General features: G+C 45.0%; 1 protein-coding gene across 1 annotated transcript in view; it reads right to left on the bottom strand.

Annotated features, from left to right (window-relative positions):
* Positions 1–10,226, bottom strand: part of rrp12 (ribosomal RNA processing 12 homolog) — a 53,601-nt gene extending 43,375 nt beyond the window's left edge. The window contains exons 1-6 of the mRNA XM_043712868.2: positions 10,039–10,226; positions 8,261–8,493; positions 7,975–8,058; positions 5,991–6,067; positions 700–805; positions 462–578 (exon numbers count right to left, since the gene is read on the bottom strand). Coding sequence (XP_043568803.2) covers positions 462–578; positions 700–805; positions 5,991–6,067; positions 7,975–8,058; positions 8,261–8,493; positions 10,039–10,177 — 756 coding nt within the window. The 5' untranslated portion in view covers positions 10,178–10,226. The remainder of the gene's footprint in view (positions 1–461; positions 579–699; positions 806–5,990; positions 6,068–7,974; positions 8,059–8,260; positions 8,494–10,038) is intronic.
* Positions 10,227–24,496: the final 14,270 nt, after the last annotated feature.

The raw sequence follows: 24,496 nt of genomic DNA, 5'->3' as shown, positions 1-24,496 counted from the left end.
TTCACATTAGTCAATGGTACTATTTCCACCAGTCATGAGTGAGTCCAGGACCAAGGGGCAGAGTCTACAAATTAGAGCAGAACTTTCAGGTGTGAGATTAACAAACACATTTATGTACAAAGGATGGTAGAGGTTTGAAGCTCTCCTCCACAACTTGCAATTGATGCCAATCTACTGTTAATTTTAAAAACAAGACTGACTTGATTTTTGTTATCTGTTCTGTTTGACCAACACACAGTCCCCATTCAGTTCTTCCTTGGTAACCCACACTCAACAGTCTATGTGGCACCAATATCATCAAACTGGCAGAGTTCATCACTGAGCCTGACCTCTCCACTTACATTTGTCTCTATTGTGTTTTGTGCAGTCTGGTGACAGTGCAACCTGGTCCAGATGAATTATGAACACCCCATCAGCCAAGTCATTTTTATCACTCCCCAGCTCCAGTGCGATTGGCTTACCTTTGGTTTGACATGTACAGTGAAACTGAGGACACCATGGTAAACTTGAAGAGTGGACGGGAAGCTCCACACAGTCAAATCCTGCCTGCGTAACAGTGTGGAGAGGCAGGCGAGAATCTGATGGACAAGAAAATCAGGCTAAGTCACAATGAAAACTTAACATTTCCATCCAACAGGCAAACATCATAGGGATGAATGGGACCATTTTAATTAAAATACTCAAAAAAATCACACCCACCCATCGCAGACCTGCCGTAGATCCAGAGTTCACTTGAGCAGATAAAAGATTCATAAAAACTTTTGCTGTGTCTGAGAACTTCTTTATCAAGACAGGACCAGGAACACTGCAATCAATAAGCAGAATAATTATGCCAGTGAATTCAAGAAACATGGTTACATCACAAGCAGATACGGAATAGGACTAACAATAGGCCATTCAGTCTCTCAATCCTGTTCTTCCACTCATTAAAGATCATGGCTGGTCAACCACAATTTTATTATCTAGTTCTAGCTCCTTATTTCTTCCTTCCTTTGATATCCAAATCCACAGATCTATCCTGATTATAACAGAGGATATGTCACGTAGATCTCTGCAAGGGAAAGAATTCCAAAGATTCACACCTCTCCAAGTGAAGTGTTTCTCCTCCTAACCAGCCATATGCTTATACTGAGACATTCTTGTAGCCTAGTCTTTATGAGTGACAATTTCTCATCACCTCCTCTATCAAACCCTTTATTACAGAAGAGTTCCAGACTTCCATCATCCTATGTGTAGAAGTGTTTCCTAATATCACCCCAACATAATCAGAAGTTTCTCTCCATCAATCCCATCTGTTTCCCTTAACAGCTTGAAAAAGAGATCAAGTCACCCCTTAAACGTGCAAATTCCAGGGGATACAATCCTTGTGTAATCTCACGTTTTAACTGAATCTTTGGAGTCCAGATATAATTCTTGTCAATCTAATCCATATCCCCTTCATGGTTAATATACCCTTCTAACACTGATGCTCTTTGTGGTCCCAGGTGTGTCTAACCAGACCTTATAAAGATAAATCACTCTTGTACTCGAGTTTCAATGACAAGGTTCTACAACTCAGGTTGCTACATAAAACTGCACGATATAGGAGATAACATGTAAGCATGAGGAGACAATTGGTTAGCTTACAGGAAATAAAATTTCAGGTTTTCAAATTGTAACAAGTGGTGTGTCACAGGGATCTGATGAGGCATAATCTTTTACAACTTATATCATTGACCTTAATGAAGAAACTATATGTACAGTTGATAAATTTGCTTAAAATACAAAGATAGGGAGTAAATTGTAAAGGGGATATAAGTCTGCAAATGTTAGGGATAGGTTAAGCAAGTGAGCAAAAAGTTGCAAGTATAATTTGTGTAAATATGAACTTGTTCATCTGGCAAGAAGAAGAAAAATATATTGCTTACACTGAGAATTCTAAAGGACAGAAAGATTTTAATGCCCTGGCAAATGAATCATCACAAAGCTAACTCACAGTAGACCAAGTGATGAAGAAGCAAATGGAGCATTGGTGTTTGTTGCAAGGGTAATAAGAATATAAAAGTAGACATGTTTTGCTACAGTTATACAGGATGTTGGCGAGATCACATGTGGAGTACTGCATACAGCTTTGGTCTCCTCATTTAAGGATACAAATGTATTAGAAGCAGTTCAGAGAAGATACACTTGATGGATATCTGGGAAGGGGTCTTTATCAAGAGGAAAGACTGGACAGGCTGGCCTGTATCCCTTGGCATTTAGAAGAATGGAAGGTAATCTTATCGAAGCATATAAAATTCTGAGGGATACTGAAAGGATGTCTCCCATTATGAAAAATACTAGAACTAGGAGACATGTTTAAAAATAGTAAGTCTTCCATTTAAGTTGGAGACAAGGAAGAAGTTTTTACTCGGAGGGTCAACTTTCTACTGCAGAGAGTTGTGGAGGTGGAGATCATCGAATATTTTTAACACCATGGTAAATAGATTTATAATCAACAAGGGAGCCTAATGTCATCAGCAGCAGGCAGGAAGGAATCTAAAGTTGAGGCCACAATCAGCTATATTCTTATTGAATGGGTAATGTGTATGCTTCTAAATGCCAGGGTTATTGGTCCATCCTACTGAACGTCTCCACTTTCTTTCCCAGGAATCAATCCAGTGAAGCTTTCTTACACTTTAAGATTGTTTTATTCTTCCTTAGCTTCAGAGACCCACAGCAGTGTAAAATATTTCATATGTGGAGTAACCAAAGTCATATATAACTGCATCAAGAATATCTTAAATGTTATACTCCAAACTTCTTGTAATCAAGGACAGCATACCATTTGACTCCGTAATCACTTCTTGTATCTACATGTTAAGTTTGTCTTTCTTGTTTGTACTTACTGGACTCTCAGTATTTAAGAAAATATTGACTTTCTATTCTTCTCACCAAAGTGAAGAAAAACATTTCCCAAAGTAAATGCCATCCTTCACTCAATCAACTTGCATCCATTTGCATTCCATGCCCTCTTCAGAGTTTATATTCTCACGCAGCTCTGTATCATCAGCAAACTTGACCACATTAAACAGGGTCCATTCATCCAAATGATGGATATAGACTGTAATAAATGGATGCCCTCACTCTAATCCGATTAGCACTCCACACATTACAGCCAATCAATCTGAAATGATTCCGATTTTCCATTCTCTGTTTTCTGTTCTTTAACCATTCTCTATCCATATTAATAAATTTCTCCCAATGACATGCACTTATACAACTTTTTGTGTGGCACCGTATTGAATGCCTTTTACATGTATGCGCCATATCCACTGGCTCCCCCTTATTTCTTCAGCCAGTTATATCCTCAAAAACCTGAGACTCTCAGAGTGGTTACAACAGAGGCCATTCAGCTTGTCAAGTCTGCTCTCTGCATGAGCAAAACAGACTGTCCCATGGCCCAGCCTTTAATCTACAGTCTTGCAAATATGCTGTAATCAGATAATGATTCAATTCTTTTAGAAAGCCATGATTAAATCTGCCTCTACTACACGCCAGCAAGTATACTGCACTCTTAAATACTCGCTTCTGCACAAAAGGGTTCTTCCTCCACTATTTTTGATTCTTCTGCCAATAATTGGTTCATGCCCCTTCCACCAACAAGAGCTGTTTGTTTCTACCTACTGTGCCAAGATTTTTTCTGACTATGAACACTACTATTAAATGTCTTCTCATGAGTCTTTTTCCTACACCCTTTGGTGCCTTCACATCCTTGTCAAACTGGACACGATACTCTAGCTGAGATTGATCCAATGTCCCGTACTAACTTCCCTGCTTTTGTACTCTTCCGCCTCAATTATATCGATTAATTCACATTGTCTCTTGATCTTTTAAGCAAATAAATCACTTTGCGCTTCTCTGCTTTAAATTTTATCTAACATTGATCTGATCATTCCACCAGTTAAGTCTTCTTTAATTATCAAACTTGCAGCTTGATTTTCTTCCCGAGTTTCACGTCATCCAAAAGATTGCCCATCCAGGTTTATAGATCAAGAAAAGTATCACTAATAACAATGCTTGGGAAACATCACTAGAAAATCTTTTCTAATTCAAAAAGCACAGTCCATCACCACTGTCTTCTTTTACACAATTAATTTCATATCCATGCTGCTACTGTCCCTTTTATATAATGGATTTTGTTGGTAAGCCTATTATTTGGCATTTTACAAAATTGCTTTTGAAAGTCTATGTACACCACATCAACTATGTCACCATAATCAATTCTTCCTGTTACTTCAACAAAAAAACTCAATCAAGTTAAACATTTTATTTAGAACAAATCTGTAGCTGCATTTACTTTGTTAATTTACATCTATTCGAGTGGCTGTTAATTTTGTCCGGGAGTAACATTTATAAATGTTTTCTCACTAATGAAGTTAAACTGATTGGCCTGCACTTGCTGAATTTATCTCCATGCCCATTTCCAAACAAGGGGGTAACATTAGCAATCCTGTTCTTTGGCATCAATTCTTTACTCCCCTTCATTGAGGGGGAACTGGAAGATTATGGTCCATGCCTCTGCAATTTTCATGCTTACTTCTCTCAGTATCCTTGAAAACATTTGAACGGGTACTGGTGATTTATCAACCTTAAGCATAGTCAATATTTCTATTAGCACCTCTCAATTTTTCAGCCATCCAGTGCCTCAATTACTCCCTCTTTCAACACAATTTTTCAGACTGATGCAATACACTCAATTAATACCAAAGCCATGGCCTCTACTTCATGTGCGAATCCTGTTTTTGGATTTTAATTGGGCCCATTCCTCCATTTACCAGCCCTTTACTGTTTATAGGTTTATAGAAGAATTTTAGATTCACTTAGTTATGGATTTCTCTCATACTGCCTTTGCTTCTCATTCCTGCTCTGAATTTTAATATTCATTTTGAATTTTACTAGTATCATGAATTTGACATTTATCATATGCAAGCTATTGAAGATGATTTCTCTTTCATAAAACCATGACGGCTCTGCCTAACCATAACATGACTTTCTAATTGTAACATTACTTCCGGATTCCAGCACTTCCTGATCACTGAGGTCAGACTATTTGCCGCATTGGTACAATATGAATAATGTTACACGCCACCTTCCAAACCACTCCACCTATTCCAGATTTGTGAATTTTGGAACATTACAACGGAGTCATTCTTTTTAAACTCACTCGTAGGACCTGGACATCGCTGACTGACCAGCATTTATTGCCTGTCTCGGTTGCTGTTGAGAAGGTGACGGTGAGCTGCCTTCTTGAACTGTTGCAGTTTATGTGCTGTTGATAGATCACAACGCTGCTAAAGATGGAATTCCAGAATTTTGAACCAGCATCATTAATCAGGATGGTAAGTGGCTTGGAAGGGAGCCTGCAGGTGGTGGTGTTCCCATATATTGCTGTCCTTTTAGATGGAAGTGATCATGGATTTGGAAGGCTGAGGTTTAAGGTGAATTTCAGCAGTGTATCCTGTATATAGTACACAGTGCTACTATTGAGCGTCACTGATGGGAGTGAGGGAATGCTTGTGGATGTGATACAAATCAAGTGGGATGCTTTCTTCTGGATGGCGTGAAGCTCCTTGAGTGTCTTTGGAGCTGCACCAATCCAGGCAAGTGGGGACTATTCTATCACACTCCTGACTTGTGCCTCATAGATGTTGGACAAACTTTAGGAAGTCAGGTAGTGAGTTACAGAAGGATGTTGAGGGATTCAGTGATAGTAACATCATTGAATGGCACAGGACAGTAGTTAAATTGTCTTTTCTTGAAGGTGGTTATTACCTCGCATTTGTATCATGCAAATGTTACTTATCACTTCTCAACCCAAGCCTGGAAACTGTCCAGACTTGTTGCATTTGAATATGGACTACTTCAGTATCTGAGAAATAGTGACAGAGCTGGACATTGTGCAATCATTGCTGGACATCCCTACTTGGTCTCTTACCAATACATCAGACCTCACTAACATTTGGACTTACCGTCTCATTACCAAATTCAGCAGATAGACAACAGCTGCAATTGATTCCTCAGATTCTACAGCTTCCAGTGTGGTCATCTGAGAAAGAGATGCGATCAGGAGTTAGTCAGGCTGGGAGTTATCACGTTCACTGCCTCCCACACAACAACCATTCGTAACAGCCGGCCTTTTATGCTCCTCAACCTTAAACCTTTTACATTAATAGTACTTCATCCAATAGTCTCTTGTAATCCACTCAAAGTTCAGGAAATCATAATATGATTAATTACAGATTTGCCCATCAGAAATGCAATGAGTAATTGACTCCACGGCTGGTCTGTTATCTCAACAATCATTCACATGACAGTCAAATGAACTTTTAACATGTTGGCATTATCTAAATAAACCCTTTGCTTTATAAATTGTTTCGATAATATTTGGGGCCCAGCCTGAAATGTATTCACTTATCCTCACCTGCTGATAGTCAGCAATTTCTACTAGATACCATGGAGCACGGACATAGTTCACGGGTGGATATGAGAATGTGTACAGGGAATAAGCAGACAGGGAAAGAGTTACGTTTTGTGAAACAAGATGTTCAGTTGAGCATGACTCAGATCAGATAAGAACTTACAGTTAACATGGGGTGCTGGAGACAAGGGTAATGGGTTAACAAGGTGGAAAAGCAGTCATTATGTAGAGCCATTTAAAAACATTGGAAGCATTCAGTATGCAAGGCCAGCTAACAAGGGGAAAAGTATCCATTGTATGAATCCAGTTAACAAGGTTAAGAACACTCAGTGTATAACAGTAAAGATGTGTTGTTGGAAAAGCGCAGCAGGTCAGGCAGCATCCAAACAGCAGGAGAATCGACGTTTCAGACATGAGCCCTTCTTCAGGAAATGCCCGAAAGAAGAAGGGCATTTCCTGAAGAAGGGCTCATGCCCGAAACATCGATTCTCCTGCTCCTTGGATGCTGCCTGACCTGCTGCGCTTTTGCAGCAACACATTTTCAGCTCTGATCTCCAGCATCTGTAGTCCTCACTTTCTCGTATAACAGTAAAGGGCTTGGTTTCTGCTATTGATACTCGTTGTTTATAATGGTTACCCAAATAATTTGTATGTTGCCTTATCTGGATACTCCTCCCTGTAAAATGACTACATAGTTCATTGAGAAATCATTGTTCAAGAGAAGACCGTGAACTCATGTCTCTGTGCACTTGGGCAATTGTTCTCTCTCCCTCCAGGGCCCGGAATAAAGATTTTGCGGGGGGGGGGAAGCAGGATGACAGATATAATACCTCACTTCATAGATACAGTCCACAGGCCTCAACAAAGCATACAGTATTTATAAAGCCTAACCAATCGTGGGTGGCACGGTGGCACAGTGGTTAGCACTGCGGCCTCACAGTGCCAGAGACCCGGGTTAAATTCCCGCCTCAGTTTGCACATTCTCCCTGTGTCTGCGTGGGTTTCCTCGGGTGCTCCAGTTTCCTCCCACAGTCCAAAGATGTGCAGGTCAGGTGAATTGGCCATGCTAAATTGCCCGTAGTGTTAGGTAAGGGGTAAATGTAGGGGTCTGGGTGGTTTGCGCTTCGGCGGGTCGGTGTGGACTTGTTGGGCCAAAGGGCCTGTTTCCACACTGTAAAGTAATCTAATCAATCGTAAACCACTGCCAACCAGATGGCGATCTCTCTCAGACAGATCACTGCCGCACTGACCAAAGACCCTGACGTTCAATGACCAGAGAGATTCTTTCTTCATTTCTCCAAACTCACTCAGTGCAAAACAGATTTGAAATTTACAGAAAATCAACCAAGTCTCTGCAGAATAATCTGTTAAAGCAGCAGTCACACCAGACCACACACTACCAAACAACCTTGACACTTCCACCCCACCCCAAGCAATCCACCCCAATGACCCCTCACTCCCACTGCTCTCCAGACTCTTGGGAAGGTGGGAGTGATAGGTGGGAGAAGGGCAAGGGACATGAAATGAAGGCTCACCAAAGCTGCAAAATATTCTGTCTCTGTCTCATTCCCACCTTGAGATCGAATCACCTCCGTAACAGCTGCCAAAACAGCACACACCTGTAAAACAGACAGACAATTAATGAATGTAATCAGTTTGGACCATGTGTTGCTGCTAGTGGTCAACTCCCAGTGTCTCTACTTGAACAGTGAAGGCTCAAAGTTTAACAACTTGGTACTTACTGTTCAATGTTACCAGTGAACACCAGTTTCCACAGAGCACTTTGGGTAATTGACTCTCGGAAACTATGCTGCTACTCACCTCTTTGTGGGCAGCAGAATTGGATTCCCATAAACGCTGCACTCGCCGAAAGGTCAGGTTGCTGCAATCAGACAGGCCACTGAGAAAGGTGCCAGTGGTTTCTTCTGAGGGTGCACCTTCCTCACACTTGGAAAAGGGGTCTTCTGCTGAACTCTCTCTTGGATCAAACAATGAACTGTTGGATTGAAGGTCGTTATGCAGTTTCAGCACATCCACTGTCAGATCACTCTTACCTGGAGAGAATATAAAGGGATCAGAGGTTAACAATCAACTGATCAATATTAAATGCAGTTAGAGAATCATATTCCAAAGAGAATCCCACTCAGACCCATTCCCCCCACCTTATCCTTGTAACCCCGCACTTTAGATGACCAATCCACCTAAATTGCAAATCTTTGGACTGTGGGAGGAAACCATAGCATCCAGAGGAAACCCAGACAAGGGGAAAATGTGCAAACTCCACACAGTCACCCGAGGCTGGAATTGAACCAGTGTCCATGGCGCCGTGAGGCAACAGTGCAAACCACTGAGCCACTGTGCCGACCCCCACTCTCACATCAAATCAAACAGCTCACCATCCAAAGCCTGTCTCCAACAGTATCACCACAACCCAAAGAGTTGATTACACTGGTCCCAGACCATCAACTCACTCAGCAGGGACGACAGCAAATCCAAGACAGGAATTAGGGTTGCAACTATAACAGAGCTAACAATCAGCACCCACTGGGGAACTGACCGTCTCTCCACTCCTCACCCAACCCCAAGCAAAGTAACAGAATTACCACAAGTACTTCAGACAGCGAGAGAAGCCAAGCTAACTGGCACACTAAATTTCTGGAAGAAAGGGAGCTTTACTCTACCTAACCCTGGACTATAGGTAGCAAAAATAGGAAGACGGATCATTATGATAGTTTGCGAAGCGGGGAGGTTATGAGCCTTGAGTGCCCTTGTACACCAGTTTGTGAAAGTAAGCATGCAGATGCTACAAGTGGCAAAGACAATGTTACACAGGCCCTCACAGCAAGAGGATTTGGGTACAGGAGCAGGAGCGCTGCACTTGCACAGGGCTTTCCACAGTATTATGTACAGTATGTACTAATGAAGGATATTCTGACAATGGAGAGAGTGCAAAGTTTACCAGACTGACTCCTGGGAGGCTAGGACTGATACACAAAGACAGACTGGGTTACTTAGGAGTACATTCACTGGAGTTGGAAAAATGAGGGTGAAATCTCAGAAGCCTATGAAATTCTAAAAGGACTAAACATCGGATGAATATTCCGGATTACCAAGGAGACCAGAACCAAGGATCAACCTTAAATGAAATGGGACTTAAACGAGGAAACATACCTTCACCACGAGAGTGACAAACTTATAGAGTAACCTGCAGAATTCTCTGGCACAGAAAGCGACTGAGGCCAAAAAAATTGAATGTTTTCAGTAAGGAGCTCGACAGTATTCTTCGGGGTAAGGGTACAGGAAGAACGCTGGAATAGGTCTGAAATAAACAAGCCACAGAACAGGTTCAGAGGGGCCGGCTCCTGCTGCTACAGGCTGGACCTGTCCTGGGAGTGTTTGATGGGGGTCAATGTTGAGAAAACTTTCCTCTGTATCTAACCGCACGCCGTGTCCGTTCTGGACGAGAAGTGACACTGGGACAAGGGTCGGCTTAGGCCGCAGTCCCGGGATCTGGACTCAGTCACACGTTCCCCACGTGCCCCGCTCTCCAGCTGGGCCTTTAAGCCTCGGCTTTTCCAGCCGGCTGAGGCCGAACTTACCGGCCGGTTTGCTGAAGAAGCCGCTCCGCGCGGCATCCCGGAAGCGGTGGGTCTCCGGGTTGGATTCGCTGCTCTGCCCTTTCCGCCAGCGCTTCAGCTTCGGCTTCACTCCGGACCGTAGCCGCCCGCTCCGCGACATCCTCCCCGGCCAGACCCGAGCTCCAACTGATCCACCCCGTTTTCCCCTCGGATTCGGGGGGGGGGTTCACTCACACCGCCCCTTGTGGCCTGGAGCAGAACTGCAGTCACACCGCCCCTTGCGGCCTGGAGCAGAACTGCAGTCACACCGCCCCTTGCGGCCTGGAGCAGAACTGCAGTCATACTCCCCGCGACCAGAGGCAGTACTTCAGTCACACTGCCCCCCGCCGACAGATCCAGTACTGCAGTCACACTGCCCCCCGCCGACAGATGCAGTACTGCAGTCACACTGCCCCCCTCGGCCAGAAGCAGAACTGCACTGACACTGCCTCCCGTGGTCAGAAACAGTACTGCAGTCACACTGCCCCCCCCTCGGCCAGAAGCAGAACTGCATTGATACTGCCTCCCGTGGTCAGAAACAGTACTGCAGGCACACTGCCCCCCCGCGGCCTGGAACTAAACTGTAGTCACACCGCCTCCCCGCGGCCTGGAGCAGAACTGTAGTCACATCGCCTCTTGCGGCCTGGAGCAGAACTGCAGTCAAACCTCCCCCGCCCCCGCGGCCAGGAACTTGCCCGAGTCCAAAGGGGAGTCGTTTTCTGTTAGTGTTTCCTCCGAAACCGATTTCTTGGCCATTGTGGTCAATGAACATACGAATTCAGACATTCGGCCCCTCCAGCCTGTTCTGCCACTTGATGATCTGTGTGAAGGTGCAGCTCTACATTCCTGCCTCTCCCTTGTCCATCAGCTCCATGACCCTGCCCCACATGATCCTGACGAAGGAGCAGAGCTCCGAAAGCTCATACTTCCAAATAAACCTGTTGGAGTGTAACTTGGTGTTGTGTGGTTTTTAACTTCATTAACTCAATGTCCAGTTAAATATACACTGATGAATCAATGCTCCTTCATTTTGAACACCAATGGGAGGACTTGCAAGAGATTAGATTTGCTCCAGATGGGAGAATTTCTGAAATCTATCACCAAGATGCCGAGTTGCAGCGCAACTAACTGGTTGACTTTTAAATGGCATACAGGGAGTTCTCATTTAAATTTTTGGTTGCATTCATGAAAATTACAACTTTATGTGAAATATGTTTAAGTGAAGCAGGGTTTCCCAGAAAAAAATCAATGTTAAAGCTGGAGTTAAGTCCCTACAGACTTTATGCTCGAAAAAAAAGTATAGATTGAAATTCGAGACTGTACCAAATGTATACAACCTGCATTCTTAGCTAAAGTAACCTGCAAAATAAAATGCATCACTAAAAGAAATAAATATTTGGGAAAGTATCTGTACTTAGGTTTACTGGGCACTTACCAGACTCTGTTTACTGGCAGAAGTTGGTAGTGCAACTGGAGTCCCAGACAACAACTTGTACTGTTTTCAGCCATGAGATGGAATGCAGGTCCTCAGTTTGAATTCAGCCAGATTGGATCCTGAAGTTAAAAGTTGGGTTGGAGGTGAGAATGAAGCAATGCAACATTGGGAAGCAAGACCAGAAGACAACAGGGGAGATAAGGCTGATGGGAGACAAGAATGGAGGAAGCTACACCATAGGCGAAAGTGAGCACTGCAGATGCTAGAGATTAGAGTCGAGAGTGTGGTGGTGGAAAAGCACAGGCAGGTCAGGCAGCGTCTGAGGAGCAGGATATTTGATATTTCGGGCAAAAGGTCTTCATCAGGAATGAGGCTATGAGCCGAGGGTGTGTTGAGATAAATGGGTGGGGACTGGAGGGGAAGGTAGCTGAGAGTGCAAGAGGTAGATGGAGGTGGGGGTAATGGTAATAGGTCAGCGAGGAGGGTAGACCAGATAAGTGGGAGAGAAGATGGACAGGTAGGACAGGTCATGAGGGCAGTGTTAAGTTGCAAAATTGGAATTGGGATAAAGTGGTGGGAAAGGAAATGAGGAAACTGGTGAAATCCACATTGATTCCATGTCATTGGAGGGTCCCGAGGCAGAAGATGAGGAGGCCCAGGACCTGCATGTCCTTGGCAGAGTGGGAGGGGAGTTGAAGTGTTCAACCACAAGCAGTTGCTGTGGGTGTCCCAGAGATGTTCTCTGAAGTGCTCTGCAAGTAGGCGTCCTGTCTCCCCAATGTAGAGGAGACGGCATCGGGAGCAACAAATACATAAATGTATTTGGAAGTGTGGAAGTGCAGGTAAAACACCTGGACTACACCTCCTCCCACCCTGCCTCCTGTAAAAATGCTGTCCCTTATTCCCAATTCCTCTGCCTCTGCCGTATCTGCAGTTACTCCACAGAACACACCAGATGGCCTCCTTCTTTAAAGACATAGTTGATGATGCCCTCCAGCGCATCTCATCCACTTCCCACAATTTTGCACTCAAACTCCACCCCTCCAACCACAACAAGGACAGAACCCACCCCCCCCCCCCCGCCCCCAACCCCGGTCCTCACCTTCCACCCCATCCAGTTCTGTTTACGTCGCATCATCCTCCGCCATTTCCGCCACCTACAAATGGACCCATCACGAGAGGTATATTTTCTTCCCCACACCCACATGGTTTCCATAAAGACCATTCCCTCTGTGAATCCCTCATCAGGTCCACGCTCCCCAACAACCCACCCACCCCTTCCGGCACCTTCCCTTGCCACCACACCCATCAATGTTTTACCTGCACTTCCACACATGTTATTTACTGTATCCATTGTTCCCGATGCAGTCTCCTCTACATTGGAGACACAGGATGCCTACTCACAGAGTACTTCAGACAACATCTCCAGAACACCTTCATCAACCAACCCCCACTCTCCCAAGGCCCAACATTTCAACTTCCCCTCCCACTCTGCCAAGGACATGCAGGTCCTGGGCCTCCTCCATTGCCACTCCCTAACCACCCGACGCCTGGAGGATGAATGCGCCATCTTCTGCCTCAGAACCCGCCAACCCCATGGCATTAATGTGGATTTCACCAGTTTCCTCATTTCCCCTCCTCCCAGTTCCAACCTTCCAACTCGGCACCACCCTCATGACTTGTCTTACCTGTCCATCTTCCTTCCCACCTATTCGGTCCACCCTCCTTGCTGACCTATCACACTCTGAGCTACCTTCCCCCCAAGCCTCACACACCCTCCCATTTATCTCACCACCCCCTTGGCTCACAGCCTAATTCCTGATGAAGGACTTTAGCTTGTAATATCAATTCTCCTGCTCCTCAGATGCTGCCTGACCTGCTGTGTTGTTTGATATCCACACTCTGGGAAGCTACATCATGTCATACAGAGGAAGCAGCATGGAATTGACACAGCTAAACATTCCAGGAGAAAGGGTTAGTCCCTGCAGATGCTGGGGATCAGAGTCAAAAGGTGTGGCACTGGAAAAGCACAGCCAGTCAGACAGCATCCGAGAAGCAGGAGAGTTGATGTTTTGAGCTTGAGCTCTTCATCAGGAATGAAACTTGAAATGTCAACTCTCCTGCTCCTCGGATGCTGCCTGACCAGCTTTTCCACCGCCACACTTTTTGAGAGCTAAACATTCCGAGAATCAGCAAATCAAATCTATACTTTGTTAACCCTTCACATCCGATCATAGAGCCATAGAGTCATACTGCACAGAAACAGACACTTTGGTCCAACTCATTGATCAGATTTGTGAAGAGATGGCAGGCATTTCAGGATGCCCCCACATCTGTTGGTGCTACCCAGATAGCATGCTTAAGTTCTGAACCCAGTTGTGTGGGGAGTCGTGATTTATATTCAGGCCTGAGATGGAATATGTTCAAGGTACAACTTACAGGACAGCCATGGTGGGGCTCTAAAGTACCATTGAGATGCATCGCAATGGGCTTGATAAAGCCCTGACCTTCTATCGGATACTTTTATTTCATTGTTCTGAAGGACCACCACACTCTGAAAGCAAAACAAAACAGTTTTGATCTGCCAAATGCTCAGTTGACTTGGGTTGTGTTCATTTATAAATTTTCTCTTGTGAATAAATGTGGAACCCACTCCTCCCCACATGAATAGTCCCAGTTTACTTGCTGTCAAATGTTCCAACTAGAAATTCTTCTGGAGGGAACTTGCATAAGCAACATGTGAGGAAGCAAAGTGATGAAAATGGTAGCAGCCCTGGGTCATGGGTTCATATTTAATTCAGTCCTGCTGCTGAGCCATTCCTCATTTCAGGCACCAAGGTGAAATAACTATGGGGATTTGCAACAACCCGGGGATTGTCAGATACGTGGCATTTTCATGTTTATTCGCGGGTTGTGGATGTCGTTGGTTAAGCCAGTAATTATTGCCCATTTACCTTGAGCAAGTGGTAATTAGCTGTGTCTTTGAAACGTTGCAGTCCATTTGGGTTGTAGGGAATACGTGTGACACAATCCTAACCCAACGACAGTGAGGGAACACTAACATACAGAGGAACCTCGATTATCCGAACGAGACGGGCGGGCACTATTTCGATCAGATAATTGATTATTCAGTTAATTCATTTCCTCCGGGGTGCGGAGTTTTCTGTGAAGTCTGCTCCCCATTTAGGAGACTAGGCAGCAGCACACCACGCACAAGCCCCCGCCCCCCTGTTCATTCCCACACTGCCCCATCCCCATCCACTCCCACCCCAACCCCCGCCACCTCCAAAACTGTCCGCTCCCACCTCAATCTCCCCGCCGGCCACCCCCAACCCCGTTCGCTACCAACCCACGCCTCCGCCCCCAACACCATCCACTCCCACCACAACATCCCCCCACTCACCTCCAAACTGGTCCAACACCTCCCCCAACCCTCTTTTGCACCCCCCTTCTTCTGGGACAGCTGGACTGTATACCAACATCAAGACTGCTAGTGCCTTTGTAGGGTAAGTCTCCAAATAGCACTCTCTCTCACAGACACTCACAACGCCCCACCCCACACACACACACACACACACACACACAACTTTATGACAGGTTCCACTTCTGCCCTGTACAGGACAATGTTGGAGAGATTATCTGGAGAAGGGGGCTTTAGGGTTCACCCCTGTGTAGAACTCCAGGGAAAGTGTGGGGACAGAGAGAGAGGGCGGGAGGTCAGTCATTTAGAGACAGTGCCTGGACTGTCCAGGACTGTTCTCGGCAGCATTTCAGTGAGCCGAGTTTGTTTTTAATCATTGTACCTGTAAATAAAAGACGCGATCAGGGTTGACACAGCTCTTTGACGTAATGTTTCTATTGGGACCTTGAGATCTCCTTCGGATAATCCGATATTCGCATAATTAATATTCGGATAATTGAGGTTTATTTGGAAGTATTAGTTTTCGAGGTGCTGCCTCTTCATCAGGTGGTACTGATTTTTAGAAATGTATTTATGCACAGTAATACTGACATTCTGCTTAATCAAAATACATTCACACCTACTCTTAACTATCAGGAAACCAACTGACTTCTACAAGGGACACCAAAAACACAATGATGTGGAGGAGCCACTGTTGGATTGGGGTGGACAAAGTTAAAATTCACACAATGCCAGGTTATAGTCTATCGGGTTTATTTGGAAGCACTAACTTTCGAAGCGCTGCTCCTTCATCAGGTAACTGTGGTACAGGATCATAAGACACATATTTTATAGAAAAAGATTACAGTATCATGCAACTGAAATGATATACTGAACAAACGTAGGTTGCTGTTAAGTGTTTCGTCTTTTAGAGTGGGCTGCAAGGTTTCTGTTCATTAATATGTAAATCCCAGAACTTCTTTTAAGTCATATTCTTGAGATAACTTAAGGTTTTAATAAAAAAAAGGTGACGTCTCAGCGAAGACAACACCTTAAAGGTGTGAGGTTAGAGTCTGTCTGTATCCCAACCTTGAAGTCAGACTGGTTCTATTTCCAAAGTAGGAATTTATAAAACATTACATGGATTGACTGCCTGCATTCATGCTCGAAATGTCGACTCTCATGCTCCTCGGATGCTGCCTGACCAGCTGTGCTTTTCCAGCACTACGCTTTTCGAGTCTGAACTTCAGCATCTGCAGGCCTCACTTTCTCCTGGTCAATGCAAGCAGTCAATCCGTATAATATTTTATAAGTTCCCACTATGGAAATAGCAATGGTCTGACTAAAGATTGGGACAGAGACAGACTGTAACCTTGCATCTTTAATGCATTGTCTGAGCTGAGATGTCACCTTTTTTCATAAAACCTTAAGTTATCTCAAGAATGTGAATTAAAAGAAGTTCTTGGATTTAAATATTAATGAACCGAAACCTGCGACCCATTCTAAAACATGAAAGACTTAACAGCGATCTAGGTTTGTTCAATATATTGTTTCAGTTGCACGACAGTGTAATGTTTTGCTAGAAATTCTGTGTTTTATGATCCTGTTCCACAGCTACCTGATGAAGGAGCAGCCCTCCAAAAGTTAATACAGGTGCACAATCCTTTATCCGAAATGCTCGGAACCAGCTGGTTTTCGAAATTCGGAATTTTTTGAATTTCAGAATAAGTGACAGCTTGATGGCGAAATTTTTAAAAAACGTTACCAAACAGCAGACGCATTGTGAGTAAAACAGGCCCTGAAACAGAATCAAGGCCCGCCAGTGCTGGGACACGTCACATCTGAGTGTTAATGAGGTAAAAACTTCACAAAAGAACCTTCAGATTTTGGAGCTTTTCGGATTTCAGGATTTCGGATGAAGGATTGTCAACCTGTACTTTCAAATACACTTGTTGGACTATAATCTGGTGTTGTGTGATTTTCAACAAAAACACAATGACAACACATTTGTGAGAGTAGATAAGTCTATATAACTGCTAGCCCCGATCTGGGAGAGAGACATGATACGTAGGAGCTGGTGTTGGACTGGGGTGGACAAAGTTAAAAATCATTCACCAGGTTATAGTCCAGCAGGTTTATTTGGAAGCACTAGCTTTCCACACATTGCTCCTTCATCAGGTAACTGAAGCCAACCAAACGCTATCTGAAAAAGAGCTTCCAGAGACAGACCTGTTCCAAGCCAAGAGAACCGACAGCAAGAACCTCAGCAACTGGATACATTTTAAAACGGTGTTTTCCCTCGTGGTGAGCTGAAACTCCCAAGACCCCAAAGTTTCTAATCTAGCTAGCAATAAGGGAAAGATGGGTGATGGTGGTGCAGGGACCGCAAGGGTAGGAAGCCTGAAGAAAGTTTAGCCAGGTGGCTGATGCAGCTGCCACCCCCACGCTGATTGATGATGTCACTTCCGCCCCATCATGGCCACTCCCACAGCCACTTCCGGCCCTCACATCATTGCCGATGCCACATGCTCAGTGACTTCCGCCACCCCTACTGCCGTGTCTGCCATCACTTCCGACCCTATCAGCGCCACTCACCTGCATTCTACTGACACGCCCCCCTACAGACCCCACTGTGACTATCCCCACCCCCCAGAACCCCGAGGGGAACACTACCCCTGCTCATGCCTCCACCCCCATTCCCCCCACCATCACACCCACTCCAGGTACTGGCTCCGACCCCACTCCCAGCTCCACACCCACACCAGATCCCAGCTCCCAGCCCTGCCGAGTTTTCACCATCCCTCCAGACCTCCCACTCACTGAGGACGAACGATCAGTCCTCAGCAAAGGACTCACCTTCATCCCCCTCCATCCATGTATCAATGAATTTAATACACGCCGTGACATCGAACAATTCTTCCGTCGCCTCCGCCTCCGAGCTTACTTTCACAATCAGGACTCCCGCCCACCTTCCGAGGACCCCTTCGCCCACCTCCCACACACTGCATCCACCTGGACACCCCGCGCTGGCCTATTACCTGCCCTCGACCTCTTCATTTCCAACTGCCGCCGGGACATTAACCGCCTCAACCTGTCGACCCCCGTTCCCCACTCCAACCTCTTACCCTCACAACGCGCAGCCATCCAATCCCTCTGCTCTAATCCCAACCTCACCATCAAGCCAGCGGATAAAGGGGGCGCAGTGGTAGTCTGGCGCACTGACCTCTACACCGCTGAAATCAAACGCCAACTCGAGGACACCTCTTCTTACTGCCCCCTCGACCATGACCCCACCCCCCATCACCAAACCATCATCTCCCAGACCATACAGAACCTCATCACCTCAGGAGATCTCCCACCCACAGCTTCCAACCTCATAGTCCGGGAACCCTGCACTGCCCGGTTCTACCTCCTTCCCAAGATCCACAAGCCTGACCACCCTGGCCGACCCATTGTCTCAGCATGCTCCTGCCCCACTGAACTCATCTCTACCTACCTCGACACTGTCCTATCCCCCCTAGTCCAGGAACGCCCCACATACGTTCAAGACACCAGCCATAGCCCTCCACCTCCTCCAAGACTTCCGTTTCCCCAGTCCCCAATGCCTCATCTTCAGCATGGATATCCAATCCCTCTACACCTCCATCCGCCATGACCAGGGCCTCCAAGCCCTCCGTTTTTTCCTCTCCCTTCCACCGACACTCTCATTCGTTTGGTCGAACTGGTCCTCACCCTTAACAATTTTTCCTTCAAATCCTCCCACTTCCTCCAGACCAAAGGGGTAGCCATGGGCACACGTATGGGCCCCAGCTATGCCTGTCTCTTTGTTGGCTACGTAGAACAGTTGATCTTCCGTAATTACACCGGCACCACTCCCCACCTCTTCCTCCGCTACATTGATGACTGCATTGGCGCCACCTCGTGCTCCCGGGAGGAAGTTGAGCAATTCAGCAACTTCACCAATACATTCCACCCTGACCTTAAATTTACCTGGACCATCTCTGACACCTCCCTCCCCTTCCTGAACCTCTCCATCTCCATTAGTGACGACCGACTTGACACTGACATTTTTTACAAACCCACCGACTCCCACAGCTACCTGGATTACACCTCTTCCCACCCTATCTCTTGCAAAAATGCCATCCCGTACTCCCAATTCCTCCGCCTCCGCTGTATCTGCTCCCAGGAGGACCAGTTCCACCACAGAACACACCAGATGGCCTCCTTCTTTAGAGACCGCAATTTCCCTTCCCTCGTGGTTAAAGATGCCCTCCAACGCATCTCGTCCACATCCCGCACCTCCGCCCTCAGACCCCACCCCTCCAACCGTAACAAGGACAGAACGCCCCTGGTGCTCACCTTCCACCCTACCAACCTTCGCATAAACCAAATCATCCGCCGACATTTCCGCCACCTCCAAAAAGACCCCACCACCAGGGATATATTTCCCTCCCCACCCCTTTCCGCCTTCCGTAAAGACCGTTCCCTCCATGACTACCTGGTCAGGTCCATGCCCCCCTACTACCCACCCTCCCATCCTGGCACTTTCCCCTGCCACCGCAGGAACTGTAAAACCTGTGCCCACATCTCCTCCCTCACCTCTATCCAAGGCCCTAAAGGAGCCTTCCACATCCATCAAAGTTTTACCTGCACATCCACTAATATCATTTATTGTATCCGTTGTTCCCGATGCGGTCTCCTCTACATTGGGGAGACTGGGCGCCTCCTAGCAGAGCGCTTTAGGGAACATCTCCAAGACACCCGCACCAATCAACCAAACCGCCCCGTGGCCCAACATTTCAACTCCCCCTCCCACTCTGCCGAGGACATGGAGGTCCTGGGCCTCCTTCACCGCCGCTCCCTCACCACCAGACGCCTGGAGGAAGAACGCCTCATCTTCCGCCTCGGAACACTTCAACCCCAGGGCATCAATGTGGACTTCAACAGCTTCCTCATTTCCCCTTCCCCCACCTCATCCTAGTTTCAAACTTCCAGCCCGCACTGTCTCTTTGACCGATCCGGACTTGTCCGACCTGCCTAGCTTCTTTTCCACCTATCCGCTCCACCCTCTCCTCCCTGACCTATCACCTTCATCTCCTCCCCCACTCACCTATTGTACTCTATGCTACTTTCTCCCAACCCCCACACTCCTCTAGCTTATCTCTCCACGCTTCAGGCTCTCTGCCTTTACTCCTGATGAAGGGCTTTTGCCCGAAACGTCGATTTTGCTGCTCGACAGATGCTGCCTGAATTGCTGTGCTCTTCCAGCACCACTGATCCAGAGCCTGAAGAAAGTGCCTGTGATTAAAACTGCTATTTAGCTTTGAATAGTGTTGTAACCTTTGTTTAAGAGTGTATTTAATTACTGTCCTCTGTATAATTGTGTTAATTTCACTCTTTTATTGTGTTTGCCTTTTATTTCTTGAGTCATACTTAACTTTTTTTTGCATTTAAATAAAGAGATTCTTTTGCCCTGAAACATCTGACTACTGCCTTCTTCAATTCACGTTTCTGAAGTAAGTCCAGTGTCAGAACCAGGTGCTGGGCTGATTCGAACCAACTAAAAATCAGCAAATTACTGATTGCAAACCAGAAACTGTGCAGTAGACAGAAATAGACAGCCCCTGGCTTCGAGGAAAGAGAGCTTGGTTAATTGCTTCATTTCAAAGGTGATTTTCAGCACAGAACGGGGCCCATTAAGAAGTGTAAGGAAATTCTCACATGTGGATGCAAACACAATTTCAGAGACATGCAAGGGGTTGGAGGTTAGGAATCATTCCATCGGAGACATGTCTCATGGAATTCAACAAAGAAGTTTGCAAGAGCTGAGAGTAGTGGGGATCTTATGGCAACATCATCAATTTGGGTATCCATGGCATTATTAAAACTGAACACAACTATGGGATAATCCTGCATTCTTATAAACTCCAATCACTACCTGTCCAACCACCCAATCTTACTGTGATGTAATACAGGTGAATTGGCTATGCTAAATTGCCCATGGTGTTAGGTGTGTTAGTCAGGGGTAAAGATAGGGTAGGGGAATGGGTTTGGGTGGGTTTCTCTTTGGAGGGGCAGTGTGGACTTGTTGGGCCAAAGGGTCTGTTTCCACACTGTAGAGAATCTAATTGAATCTAACCTAATCAATATATAATGATTTCAAATTGGTGGTATGCTGGCTTTGGTCTATGTGCATTAGGATGTTTAATAATTCATTTATTTCTATTTCTGGAGTCCTCATTTAAAACCAGTACGTGCCTGATAATAGATGTCTGGAGCCCTCCTGCAGTGATAAAATGGAGTTTGAATATACTGCAACAGTTTTATAATCAAAGAGAATAAACAGTGAATGGCATTTGCTCGTTTTTGGTTTAAGATAATCAAGAATTAAGTTTTAGTTCAGGAAAATCCCATAGATTGGAAATCCTTTGTATCAGTTCACAGAAATCAAACTGCTGTCAGATGGAAGTACAGTTCCTTCTAGGGAAAGGATTAGTTCAGAACAGTTAGGAGTTAGCTTAGATCAATATAATGGTTTTAGTTTGAAGAGTCCAGACCTGAAGTGTTAAGAACCCTGAAGGGGGTTATTTGAAGATAAGAAAGTTTTAGCAGTGTGTCAGTGCCCTCAAAGGCCATCAAGCTGTCAAGACCAGTAACTGAATAAACAGTTAAGTTAAACCTGAGTCTAAAACTACAGGGCATAGGTTTAAGATGAGGGGAAAAGATTTAAAAGGGCAACTTTTTCAGCAGAGGGCAGTGCATGTATGGAATGAGCTGCCAGAGGAAGTGGTGAAGGCTGGTACAATTGCAACATTTAAAAGGCACCTGGATGGGTATATGAATAGGAAGGGTTTAGAGGGATATGGGCCAAATGGGACTAGATTAATTTAGGATATCTGGATAGTCTGGACAAGTTAGACCGAAGAGTCTATTTCCACACTGTATATCTCTATGACCTTATTAAAAGCCTTCTGAAAAATCCAAATACACACTCTCCCTTAATCCCACTAACATCCTCAAAAAGAAATGTAAAAGGTCTGTCAAACATAATTTCCCTTTTATAAATCCACACTGACTCTGCCAAAACAGATCCATTTTTCCCCCAAGTGTCTAGTCACCACAACCCTCTACTACTCTCGTACTTTCCTGATGACTAAAGTCAGGCTAACAGCCCAGTAATTCCCAGTTTCCTCTCCTGCTCCTTTAAATTTTTGGATTACAGCCACAAATTCCAATCTCTAGACACTAAACAAAAGTCCATAGAATTTTGCAAGATAAGCACAGAACATCGCTACCACCACATCTCTTAAGAATGTGGCATGTAGATCAGCATCCCAAGAACTTGTCAATTATCAATCCTACTAAATTGACCTGTACCACTTTTTAATTAATATCATTTTAAAGCCATTTTGTAGAACAGAACTTAGGCATTACAGAAAAAATTGTTTCATGAAACTTTTTCATTTTGCATGTCAGTACAATTCACAGAAATTCCAATGTAAAGGGATCTTTTTTTTTCTCTTATAGAGGCCAGTATCCCATCACCAAGTCCCCCTTTATTTACCTTTGGAGGATCCTTGACACTGATTCAATTCCCTCAGAGCCAGCTCTGAGTGAACAGAACCTCTGACACACCTGTTTTTTTTAGAACGTCTGACATTTCTATTTTTGTTAACCCCCACACTACTGCCTAACTGCAGTAGTGCTTATTTTTTTCCCTAGCACCCGTGTTGTGTGTATGCAGGTGTGAGACACAGTGAAAGACGCAAGGTGCACAAACCTTTATTCAGTTTCCACCACCAGGAAGGAAACACCCGAATGGACTGTGACAAGCAGTGCCCTTCATATCAAAGGGCAATGCTGTGTGATCAAACAGTGAAGGTGGAAAAGGGTTAAATCAAGAGGGATAACATTTATTTATTTGTTTCTTTTTAACCCCCACACTACCGCCTGTGGTAGTGCTTATTTTGTCCCCCAGTACCCATGTTATGTGTGTGTGTGCAGGTGTGACACAGTGAAAGACACAAGGTGCACGAATCTTTATTCAGTTTCCAGCACCAGGAAGAAAGGAAACACCAGAGCGGCCAGTGACAAGCGATACCCTTCACATCAAAGGGCAATGCTGTGTGATCAGTGAAGTGGAGGGCAGGGGTTAAATGAAAAGGGAAAACCATTTTTTTTTTCTTTTAACCCCCACACTACCACCTAACTGCGGTAGTGCTTATTTTTTCCCCAGCACCTATGTTGTGTGTGTGTGCAGGTGTGAGACACGGTGTATGAAATTTCCACTACCAGGGAAGAAAGGAAACACCCGAGTGGCCGGTGACAAGCAGTGCCCTTCACAAAAGGCAATGCTATGTGATCAAACAGTGAAGGGGAGGGCAGGGATTAAATCAAAAGGGAAAACATTTTTAAAATTCTTTTGGAAAACACCCAAGTGGCCAGTGATAAGCAGTGCCCTTCACAAAAGTCAATACTGTGTGATAACCCCTGTTTATTTTTTTTTCTTGGTAGTGCTTATATTTTCCGCAGCACCCATGGTGTGTGTGTGCAGGTGTGAGACACAGCGAGAGACACAAGGTGTACGAACTGAATTTCCACCACCAAGAAGATAGGAAAACACCCGAGTGGCCAGTGACAAGCAGTGCCCTACACAAAAGGCAATGCTGTGTGATCATAAATTTTAAACAAGACAGGTTGACTCCGATTGGTCAAGATGTCACCTTGACCAAAGAATCACAATAGCTATCATCTATTTCTTGAATTGAAAAAGTGCAGCATTTGTTATTTCCATTTGCAAAGATTAGGGCCAAGTGTACTCATATCTGTAACCTTTAGTAGACAGAAGTCAGGCTCACAGTAATGAGTCAGCACATGTAATATGTACTTTAAGAGATTGGATTAAGTGAAAACAGTGGCCTGCCATTGTATTATTGTCACCATTGCTAATAACCCAGTGGCCAACGGTTAATGCTCTGAACATACTAGTTCAAATACCATCATGCAACTGATGAAATTTAAATTCAGTTAACAGTTTGGAACTGAAACCTAGACTCAGTAGCAGTGACCTATGAGAAAATCTGCTGTCCTTGACCAGTCTGATCTATAGCATCGTTGTTGATGCTCAACTGCCCTTTGAAATGGCCCAGTGAGCCACACAGTCAAATGACAACTAGGGATGGACAACAAATGGCAACAGTACTGACATCCCATGGAAGAATGTTTTTAAAACTTCATTAACAAACCCCACGATTAAAAAAAGCACAGCAACTCCAATATAAAATGTGCCATGGGTTAGAAAACAAATAGTAACAAATGGTTTATCAGATTGGAGGCATGAAGAGTGGTGCTCCCCAAGGAATGGTATTAGGATTACTACTCTTTCTGGGAAAAGACTAGTGACTCAGACTTGAATATATAAAAAGTACCAAATTTTGTACGTAAGATGAAAAGCTTAAATTGAAGGAGGAGAGGCTGTTTACAGTGGCAGAAAAGCAAATCCTATTTGTGATCTGAGCGAGATGTATTGTGCAGCAATTGTTGGAACTGAAATCTTCTCAGTGGTGGAAGCAGATTAAGTAGCAACACTGTACCTCCCAGTGTTC

Source organism: Chiloscyllium plagiosum, unplaced genomic scaffold, assembly GCF_037043375.1.
Source record: "Chiloscyllium plagiosum isolate Xiang-an unplaced genomic scaffold, Cpla_swu_hap1 HiC_scaffold_22, whole genome shotgun sequence".
Classification (NCBI taxonomy): domain Eukaryota; kingdom Metazoa; phylum Chordata; class Chondrichthyes; order Orectolobiformes; family Hemiscylliidae; genus Chiloscyllium; species Chiloscyllium plagiosum.
The sequence above is the reverse complement of the archived record's forward strand: the minus strand, read 5'-3'. Positions and strand labels throughout refer to the sequence as shown.